This window comes from Vespula vulgaris, chromosome 21 (assembly GCF_905475345.1).
Source record: "Vespula vulgaris chromosome 21, iyVesVulg1.1, whole genome shotgun sequence".
Classification (NCBI taxonomy): domain Eukaryota; kingdom Metazoa; phylum Arthropoda; class Insecta; order Hymenoptera; family Vespidae; genus Vespula; species Vespula vulgaris.
This window is the reverse complement of record NC_066606.1, coordinates 2,334,271-2,345,639: the sequence shown is the minus strand read 5'-3', so window position 1 is coordinate 2,345,639 and position 11,369 is coordinate 2,334,271. Positions and strand designations below refer to the sequence as shown.

The 11,369-nt window shown below is 32.7% G+C and overlaps 1 protein-coding gene across 4 annotated transcripts; it reads left to right on the top strand.

The window, feature by feature from the left end:
• Positions 1–1,206: 1,206 nt before the first annotated feature.
• On the top strand, positions 1,207–11,095 carry LOC127071274 (zinc finger protein OZF-like). 4 transcript variants are annotated; one of them, XM_051010368.1, is made up of 9 exons: positions 1,207–2,130; positions 2,335–2,422; positions 2,637–2,747; positions 3,033–3,660; positions 3,797–3,889; positions 4,255–4,341; positions 5,295–5,453; positions 5,595–5,898; positions 5,973–6,111. In XM_051010368.1, the coding sequence occupies exons 2-9, from the start codon at positions 2,354–2,356 to the stop codon at positions 5,986–5,988; spliced, it is 1,467 nt and encodes a 488-aa protein (XP_050866325.1). In that variant the 5' UTR covers positions 1,207–2,130; positions 2,335–2,353; the 3' UTR covers positions 5,989–6,111. The 4 variants fall into 4 exon arrangements, with proteins under 4 accessions (XP_050866325.1, XP_050866322.1, XP_050866323.1 ...); XM_051010365.1 differs by having other exon boundaries at positions 1,211–2,130; positions 5,989–11,095; XM_051010366.1 differs by lacking the exon at positions 4,255–4,341 and having other exon boundaries at positions 1,211–2,130; positions 5,989–11,095.
• Positions 11,096–11,369: the final 274 nt, after the last annotated feature.

Genomic DNA, 11,369 nt, shown 5'->3' with positions numbered 1-11,369 from the left:
TTTTTTTATTTTCTCTTATATGTATATAATTCCATTGTTTTAATTATAGCTCGTGAATGTGTTTTGATATCTTATTAAATAATTTTGAAAATAGTTACACACAGTTCTGCTATAAATAACTATCGAACTCGATACATATATCTTTTATGTTATCAATAATCATACGCTAGTATAATCGGACATAAGTAATAAAGCTAAGATATTCAGTTTTTATTCGATCATTATAGTAAAAGGTTTTTGAAGAGCTATGCTAATGTTACGTAAACTAACTTATAAGATTCTCTAGAAATCTTATAAATAACATAATTTCTTGAAAATAAGTTTCTTGGAAATGAGTAATTATATAAATATATATGTGTTATAAATACTTATATAATATGATAAAAGAATGTACTTTTAATGCTTTAACTTCTTGTAATATTAATATGCAAATCTATTCTAAACATTTCTAAATTATTTTTAATATTAATAAGAAAAATATGGGACTCAAGTATTCTAAATATTATTACATTTTTTGTATCATTGTTAATAAATATAATTAAACACATTCATCGTATAAAGATAAATATAATATATAGTTGAATAAAGTAACCATATAAATGCAAATTAAAATGTATACGTACATCAGGTATAATCTTATTTTGAATATAAAACGTTTGAATGGAAATACTTGTCTTTCACAGATTAACGAAAAACTCCAGCTATAACTGCTCCATCTAGCGGCGATCTTCGAATCTAACTCTACGTGATTTGTAAGGCATGTTCTCAAGAAAATATTGCTTTTCTATAGAAACGTAACCAATTGTTATAAAATTCTCAATTATCTATTATTTCATTATTATTAATGATATTGTTATTCTAATTCAATAAATAACGTCAATGATACTTCTTTGTTCGATGTAACATAAATATCATGAAAAATACAATCGATAATAACAAAATATAATATATCATAGAGTTCGAAAATCTTCATAACGGATAAATTGTTACAACTTCCATGAAACTTATCTGAAAAATGAACGACGAGATAAAATCGTTTTATTCAACGAAGAGAAAGCGTACCTTCGTCGTTGAGCCAATTACAATCGTTTCTGGTTGTACGTTCGACCAATGAATACAATTGGCGCGTCGAGTCGCGCGTGCCTCTCCCGTTTTCTCGAGATACCGACCTTGGCTCTGATTGGTCGGTGCTACGGAAGGCGCCTCGAAGCTGTTCAGAAAAAGGCATCGGGGCCATAGCGCGCTTTCGTGTCGCCCATTGTTATCCTCGTCGCGTGTAATGGCTACCGCGAAGTTTGTTGACGGTGCACAGCCTGCTTTCTCGCGCATCGACGTATCCTGAGCGTGGGATAAGCTGCGGTACGCGGGTTGTCCGCTTCGAAGCTAAGACGGGCTTTCTTCGGATAAACTTGAGCGCGCGGTACCGCCAATTTTTATGACACCGAGACGCCCGCGCTTCGTACAGGACTCGCCGCAGCCGCCACCGCGCTGCTTGGACGACATGATCTGCGCGGGCCAACGTTGTTCAGTGACAAGCGTGTGATTTCGACGCGCGAAATTAAGCTTGCCCAAGAACCCCGGCAGAACGAATAAGAGGCTTAAGTTATTACGAGGATATTGTTTAACAAGCGCCACAAGGAAATACACGTTTTGAATGTGCTGAAAGAAAATATCTTGTGCCTGTGTACGACCGTCATCGATCTCTCTCACTCTCTCTCTTCCCCCTCTCTCTCTCACTCATACTCTTTCTCTCTCTCTTTCTCTCTCCCTCTCTCGCTTGCTCTCATTCTCGCGCGCGTCCACGGCTCTTCGAAGAATACAAAAATCATCGGTTTTGTGAATGCATAAGCGGTATAGTTATTCGAAACTCGGGAAAGCGTCATCGTCGGCGCGTACAGGCTAAACGGTCGCACGGAACCACGCGCCGCGTCGCCGCCGCCACCGCCGCCGCCGTTACCGCTGCCGCCGCCGCCAACACCGCCGCCACCGCCGCCGCCGCCGCTGCCGCCGTCACCGCTACTACCACCGCCACGACCACCGACACCGCCGCCGTCATGGCAACTAGAAGATCGTCGCCCGCCCGGCAGCCGGACGTTTAACCCGTGCGCCGTCTCTATAAGACCATAGCACGTGAGTACTTAGTTAATTTTTCTAACGTGCATGATGCTTTGGTTCCCTCTTGGTTTTACTGCTCCTTCCTGCTGTGCAGTCTACGTTGAAGTCAACTATTCTAACTTGGCGTGGCTTTGATCAGGGGGTCATTTTAAAGCGACTTGTATTGCTGCGGACCAACTTAGGTGCCTTTACTTTAATAACTGCCTATCGATTGTGCAGGATCGAAGGCAACACATCAATGGCCCTTGAATCAAATGGCAACAACGTGATCTGGTTGAATGCAACCCGTCCTGATCAAATACAGCAGGTATACGCAGCACGTAAGCCATTGAGATAAAGAGGGAACTAAACGCATCGGAAATAGAAATATTAACAAGAAATTTATAATTGTGTATACTGAAGTTTTAATATGTACTATTATACAGCGTAATAGTTCTAAAGAAGAACAAGATCATCAAGATTATTTTTAATGAAAATAGCAAATATGTCAGAGTAATTAAACAAAAATTTATATTCCACAGAACCGACCTATTGAACAGCCACTGAAGTGTTCCATGTTCACACAAACTGAACAAACCAACAGTTTCACTCAAACGGAGCAAAGTAATTCAAGTTACGGAGATCAAAGACAGGTTTGTATCTTTATTTCTCATGTATAAATATAAATTTCTAAAATAAACAAAAAACAATAAAATATCCACATTTATGATGTAACGGATTTGATATTATATAATCAATTTGAAAAAGCATAGAAAAGAATTGTAATAAAAGTACTTCATAAAATTATATATATATGTGTGTGTGTGTGTTTGTATGTGTTTCTTTTTTAGAAATGAATATATATTTATCTTATGTTGGAGTATAAACAATGCGTCTTTTTGATCTAAGAGAATAATAAAATTTTTTATTTTTAATAGCAAGCAGCAATGTTTGACCCACAACAAATTCAACAGCAGCAAGCTGCGCAGGGCCAACAGTCGCAGCAACAGCAATCCCAACAGATGTATGTGACTGCGGATAAAAAGGAAGATAAATCACAACAACAATCTGCAACAGCAGAATTTCCTTTTTATTATAATGTCAACATGCTCCAAAAAGTTCAGACAAATGCAGTGAGCACAATTGGTGCCATAACAACAGATGATAAAGGTTGTTATCGTTTTGATGTGCAGCCGGTTGGATATAACACATTATTAAATCAGATGAGTATTGCGGCTGCTACAAACGCAACCTTTAAATGTGATATATGTGGTCTGGTGTTTGGTCACATGAGCTTGTTGAATCATCATAAACGGATTCACAACACTACACCCAGCAATTTGCAACAACAGCCACAACAAGTAGTTGTTCAAACACCAACGACAGTGACTGTAGCTACTACACCTGAAAGACCGTATACTTGTGATGTCTGTGGAGCTTGTTTTGCACTGCCTGGAGAATTGAAAAGTCATAAAACAAATATGCACCAAAAACCAAAAGTGCAAATATGTGAAGATTGTGGTAGTGAAGATCCGTGCGAACATCATCCCACAAAAATCAAAAAGAGTACGTTTTTGAATAAATATATTTGAATGAAGTGTCGATGATATGTACAAAAGATGATACGAATACACATTAGGAGTGTTTGTTGTTCTATTGTGATCCCATCTTTGTGTAATAAATGTCCTTTTTCTTTGTGTAGCAATTAAACCTGGTCATCATCCAGTAAAACGAAGGGGAGTTACTAGTGTTACCAAATGTCATAAATGTAATGGCACAGGAATAATATTCATCGGTGAGTGTTCATCATAAATTCATGCTATAAATAGTTTGGAAAAAGAAATGTTCCTGTTAAAAAGAAAAAAAGAAAAAAATAAAAGAATGAAAGCAATCAGAGAAAAGAAAGAAGAAAAAAGAAAGAAAAAACAAAAAAAAGAAAAAAAAAAACAAAAAAAAATAGATTTAAACTTTATATTTGTTTTTACATTGTTTCTACATTGTCCAATTTTCGAAAACGGTATAAAAAAAATTATAATTTTTTCAATTCCCTTAAATTAGTAGAACATCAGAAACATTTCTTTCTCCAAATATTGTCACTTTTCCACCATATTTCTATCATCTCATTGCTATCATGATCGTACATCGGGTGGTGTATGGTAGGTAAACACGACGAAAAACTAGATTCTGGAATCAGTTCCCTCGCAAAGTGTGGCGGCTGCAAGGCAACAGGCCGCATCATCATAGGAAGTAAGTCGGAAAAGATGGCAATCAATAAAAATATGGGGTTACTGTGTTGTAATTAATTTATCTAAGTAACCTCTTATATATCTGCTTTGGATGGTGACAGTTCAAAATCTTTATATTAAGTGAAACATACTGAATTTATTATTTATTCATGATATCAACTAAGTTGCAATTGAAAAATAGTAAAAATTTTTAAATATTTCATTTATCTCTATTATTAAAAATATCTAGTAACAATTTTTGATATTTACATAGACACAGTCCAAAGTATTTTTATTTTCAAGTATTGCATACTATATAATTCTTTGATGCTTCAAATTTATATGTTTGCATGCATTTGTAGTAGGTAGAAAAAGATTTATGGTCACTGATGTTTTCACAGATTTTTATACCTTTTTTATTGGTATGTCAATTCTACTTTATTTCTTCAGTAGAACTGTCGACATCTAAATTTAAGGACAATTGCACGGAATGAAATCTCCCCTAAGGGACAGTTTTATAAATTTGACTCAAAATTTTCAGCGTTGTCCAAATATAAAAGTTAATTCAAGTTTCTTTTTGCTTAGTACATTCTTAATTTCAAGATACAAATGATAAAAGAGGTCATTTCAATATTTCTTGTTAAATGGATACTCTATACATTCAATTCAATATTTAATTTTGATAAAAAATAAAAAAGAAAAAACTAACCTTTTGCAATCTGCATGTATAAGTTTTTAAATAACATGCATAAATTTAATTCAAGCAAGCATCATTGCTTTACAAGTTCTTTATTATCATAATCAGATATTATAAAAATCCTCTTTTGAATGTATCACGAAGAAAAGAACATTTACCGTGCATAATCCTGTGTATCGTGTTGGTCAAAACGCATCACAGGTCAACCTTGAGCACATCTTTTTGTAGAACTGGCCCTTTGAGGAAAACTAAAATTTTGGTCGTATTTCCAATTTCAGGTGGCAAACAAAACAGTCAGAACCAAGCGGAGAAGCCATTTCATTGTAATGTATGTGATGGTACATTCTCCCGGTATTCTTCACTTTGGTCTCATAAGCGGTTGCACTCGGGTGATAAACCATTCAAGTGCGAAGTCTGTGGTTTAGCTTTTGCAAAAGGTAAGGATATGTGCATGCGACGGCTGTATAAAATGTTTTGTAATAGGTATTTCTCATATAAATTTGGTTGGACTCTAAATCTGGATGCACATTCATCTATTTCAACATGTAATATATGATCAATAATCTTTTTGTTTTCAGCTGCTTATTTGAAAAATCATGGACGAGTTCACACCGGAGAAAAACCATTTAAATGCAGTGTCTGTGGAATGCAATTCTCACAGAGTCCTCATCTGAAAAATCATGAAAGAATTCATTCTGGCGAACGTCCGTATCAATGCGAAGTCTGCGAAAAAACGTTTGCTAGACATTCAACGCTCTGGAATCATAGGAGAATTCATACTGGTGAAAAGCCTTACAGATGTAACATCTGTGGTTCTGCCTTCAATCAAGCAACACACCTAAAAAATCATGCGAAAGTTCATACTGGTGAGAAACCACATAGGTGAGCGTGTTTCTTAATATACGATTTATAAACTTTTCTTATGTAACATGCTCTATGTAGATTTATTTTACAAGTTTTTGCTTTTATTAGATGTGATATATGCGAGATAGGATTTTCCGACCGTTTCGCATTAAAACGACATCGTGCAATTCATGAAAAGTATGGGCAAACGGCTCGAAATCAGAACACGAATAATCCAAGTAATGCACAACAAACAAATGCAAGTAGTCAACAGCAGCAACAACAGCAGCAGCAGCAGCAACCCCAACAAGGGCAACAAGGGCAACAAGTTGTTGTAGTGAATGCCACAACTCCTGTAACTGTCAGTCAGGGTCAAGGTCAAGCAGTCATGCTTGAAGAAGTCTACAAATGTCAAGTGGCCTTCCCAGAACCCAAATGATTCAGCTAGAGAATACCTTTCAGGAGTTGGTAAAAAGGGTTATTTTTTGACCTTATTAAACAATTACTACATAATGGAATATATGGAATATGCGTGTCAGGATATGATATAAAGATGAAGACTACATGGAAAACGTTTAGTGTTTGGTGTGAGGATTAATACGTTTGTGACGACTCAGGTCCTATAAATCGACGCTCGTTGACTGTCACGTAGGTGTAGTTCAAGAGCAAAAGTTTTCAGTGACTCTGCGATCTCAACGCGAGTGAGTAGTTTCGTAAAATTGTAACTTGGAAGAGTCCGGCTCGTAAAATATTATAAACTCTCAGCCGCTATCATTAATGAAATTTCTCATGAATTAATACCAGAGGTATGAAAAAAAACAAATCTACTTTATATTTTGTTACTCAGAATAGAAATTACGACATCAGATTCGATAATAACCTATTTCACAATATACTGGCATAGTCTTGGAATTTATTTGCGAATGAATTTGTAAAGTTTCATTTGTTCTCCTAATGTATAAATGCCTTTTTATGGGAATGAAAAATGGTGAAAGTGTTGTTATAACTTCATGACTCGTTAAATACCAGTCTGCATTAGCTTTAAGAAGTTTCAATTAGAACTGACATTGAAATTAGTGACTATACATCAGTTTAAGACTGTCACTATGCGTGCTAATGATCACCGAATCACATAGAATTAATTGTTTTTCAGTGAGTCAAAAATATATACATTGCGGCGTCTAAAAAAAAAAAAAAGGAAAAAAAAAACAAAAAAAGAATGATTTTCTTAGCATTGACCAAACCTTGAAAACCCTTTAAGGCGTTACATTTCGCGAATAAAAAAAGTCAATGTCATTAAAATTGTCATCATTTTATACCACAGTTGAAAGCTGGGGAATAGACGTTAAAAATCGAATAGCCACACATACATTTGACGGCATCTTTGCATTTGCGGACGTCGTGGAACGGAACGATATCGCGATATAATAAGCGCGAGCCCTCTTCCGTCCAGTCATTCGGGATCAGAACATACGCTACCGCGATGACAACGACCGCGATAATGTCAGCAAGGATATTACTACGTGAACAAGGTTTATATCTTATTGGAGCTGCAATAATAATAGTGAATATCGACGGGCAGACTAATCTGTTTTATAATTTTAAGACCGAGAACTATATAAATATCAGTTACTAAATAGATGCTAGTTTGTAATGGAAGATAGCTGACTAAATAATCTATACATATATACATTAATTTTTATATCCCCACTTGTTACATGTGATGGCGTACTGCCGCCACTCTTAAATATCAAGAATTAATTAATATGGTTATATGCTGTGGACCCATTGTTTTGACTGATCGGTCATAGATGGGGTTGGTAATAGTCAGAAAGCACAATTTTTAAACTGGGATGACTAATCCACTGTTAAGTTAAATTACTGTGATGGTGTTACCCATTAAATTTTTATCACAATGTGTTTAATAATTTCTAATTATTATTTAATATATAATGCATTTTTTTCCCTTTTATTCAACTTCATAAATTTCTCAATTTTTATTTTAAAATTCAAAGAAAAATGTTACGTGAGAATATTCTCCAGTAGATACTTTTTTTTTAGAAGAAGCTTATTTACTTTGTATATTATCTTGAGAAAAAGTATGAAGTGATACTTTAATTATTATGTACACATTAAATATGATATAAATATAATTGCTACTTTATCCATAGTGTATTATGAGAAACACCATCACATTTCTGGTCACCGTGTGCCTAGTTCTGCAGAATTGTTAATGCTACAAATTTTGCAGAATCTAGGATTGGGGATTTCTTTGTTTTACCAATATAACTTGTAAAATAAAGATATACAATTACTTTTAATTTACTTTTATGTGGTCATAATACCTGCTACAGTATTTTGGATTAGATTAGTATTTTTTCTCAATATTTTTTTATTTTATTCTTCATCTTTCAAATCATTGGAATAGTTTATTTTCTTGTAATTTTGTCTGAATTGTAGTGCAATTAAATTGCTGGACGATATGTTACTATTGTTTTCAATAGAAAAAAAAAACACAAAGGTCTTAAAATATTAAAATATTATGTTATACTACTTAGAATTAATTCTAATTATGTTAGTCATCAGTCTACAGAAAAGTAGACTGATAGATCAGGGTGTCGAAAAAAAAGATGCTTTATTTTATTTTTATTTTTACTTAAGAATACTTGAAAAAGAAAATAAGATTGTACATATAAAAAAATTTGCCAATATTCTTCAATCGAATATGATGGCACTAATAATTTTCTGCAAAGTACATGCTATTCCTGGATCATGAGGCAATCTATTACAAAGGACCTAAAGAAAAAAAAAGTCATTTCAATATATATCAGTTTTGCAAAGTGTGCTTCTAAAAAATAATAATTTCTTTCATTGAACTCTTGCATATCAAAATCATGAACGACCTAATGAACCGCTCTATATTCCGTATTACAGACTTTGTAGTCAGTTAAGATAATACTGTATGAGTGAAATTGTTACAAAGCCGGTCCTAAGTAACATTTTTATATTGCAAATATCGGCATCTTTTACACAGAAACAAAAATATCATAATTGTGTCTATCTTAGCCATTTTTCCATAAACGAAGATCGGCAAGGATTGTAAAAATAGTGGTTTATAAAAAAAGTCAAATATATTCGAATGTAAGTACGAAGTACTAGATAAATAAGTAATTATAAGTGTTCTGCTGTGAGGACTATTCAAGGAGGCACGGAGCAACTTAAAAAACACGTGCTTATAGCAAATCTTTTATTAAATAAGTGAGACAAATATGAAAAACGAAGTCTAAGAGAAAATCATTGATATGTTATAATTATTGATAATTATAAATACAACAAATTTTACTACGATTATTATTTGATTGTGTTCTTGTAATTTCTGTATTTCTTTTTGTAATAAATATCTATCATAATGGGGGATAGAGACTTCGTCATCTATTAATAGAATTAGAAACTTTGTTTTACGATAAAATTCGATCATGTAACACAATAACATTATTACAAGTAAATGTTACTTATTAAAGATAAAGTAATATGATTAAAAAATGTTTTGATACATTCATTAACAATAATTTATTGTGCTGCGTGGCTCCTTGCAGTAATGTTGTGCTCTTAGATAACGTTTGTATGCAAAGAACTGGAGCTTCCACTTTAATCAAAATCTCTGGAAGCGTCTTCCTAAGATTCATCAATTTTTCTGACTTATCATCTTTGGAAGTTCTGTTCAACATTCTTGCACACTTTAACTGACACGATCACAATAATGCCTATTCTTTATTTATATGTCAACGCAAGGCCTTCATTAATATCATTTCACTTTTTTTTGACAATATTTATTGATTTTTTTATTGAGATCTAAAAACCCACTATTTTTGAATAATATTTTTAATAATAAAAGTTCAAGGGTCGGAGTTTCAGGATCATGATGTAAGCTGTCAGTTGTTTAATAGATAATTGATAAAATAATTTATTATATTAAAACGAAAAGTAATCGATATCATGATTAATATCCTTAAACTATCCGACCTTTTGAGAATTATTCTCCCAAGAGATAAGACTAATATTTGTGCAGATTTTTTTTCGTAACAATCATATTTCTTACACATATTGAGGCGAATATACATAAAGCAGATTGTGTATTGTGTGCATTATATCATGTATTATTACATTTTGTCCAGTCTCGAAAAAGCTAACTATGTACAAATTTGATCGTGAAGGGAACATACGTATGATCATTAAAAATACGGTGTTTCAAATCATAATGATAACATTAATAATAGTAATAATAATAATAATAATAATATTAATATTAATAATAATAATATTAATAATAATAATAATAAAATAATAATAATAATAATAATAATAATAATAATATTATTATTGTAGAACAAAAAGGAGTTGTATATTATGTAATGTACGCAATTTCATTAATTTTTTTAATTCAATCAGCGATTTTTTCGCGACGAGATCAACTTTTACATAAGACGCGTTATTATGGGCAATAATGCATAAAGTGCGAACCTTTGATAATAAAAGACGTTCCTATTAAATTATCTGTTCATTATATATTTTTAAGTCTTCTATCATATAACTCTAACGAGATAGATGCTTTAAAGAATGTCATTAAAGTAAATAGCAGATAATTTTTTTTTTTTTTTTAGTAAATACATGATTACACGCCAAGGAATAGTTTCAGAATATTGGGTACAAATACTTTTACGATCATATAGAAGAAAACGTTTTTCAGAGAAAGTTTGTGGATGTTCTTCGATTCATTGAATTACATTTTGCGTGTTCTTTCTTTTTCCTTTTTTTTTGTGGACGTCACGAACAAGTCATACATTGAGAATATTATTACAAGAAATCTATGTATTATTATAATTCGGTTAAATGAAAGAAATATTGTCAGCCACGATCACAAGATATAATATCTATGATAATAAATGCGATATATAATTGGTAGCGAAACTCGTTGTATGAGTTTTTACTACTGATGAAATTATACGTGTATACACACATTTTGTATGAAATGAAGAAAAAAAAAATAATAAGAAATGTCATGTTAGATTAGTCTGCTGTCAATATAACTAGGATTATAATTTTGAATGTACATGTAACATATTGAATATCGTCTAGATAAGGAATCGTATCGATTAAAAACAACTAGCGCACGATTATATCAGACATTCTAGATATTATAATAAATGATGTCCACAGGACATTTTCATTTTTGAAATCTTGCGTAAATTTCATTTATCGCACATTTTAAACCGCGCGCCATTTGTGTACTAATGAAAAATAATGAATGACGTGTGACGTCATGTGCTAAAATGTGACGATTTGATGATTTTGTAAAATTCGAAACTATTCGAAATTTACAATTATTAAATCGATAAAAAAAATGTTACTCATGAAAAAATTACTCTACATATAGTTATTCGATTGAATGTATATTGATATCTTGTCATATGTTTTTTACCGATTTTTCGACAACTTTCAAATTTCCCGCT

Excerpts from the sequence above, each read along its gene's own strand:
- LOC127071274 (XM_051010365.1), top strand. The coding sequence starts at position 2,354 with ATGGCCCTTGAATCAAATGGCAACAACGTGATCTGGTTGAATGCAACC. Across the intron at positions 2,423-2,636 it reads GTCCTGATCAAATACAGCAG|AACCGACCTATTGAACAGCC; the intron begins GTATACGCAGCA and ends TATATTCCACAG. Across the intron at positions 3,661-3,796 it reads TCCCACAAAAATCAAAAAGA|CAATTAAACCTGGTCATCAT; the intron begins GTACGTTTTTGA and ends TTCTTTGTGTAG.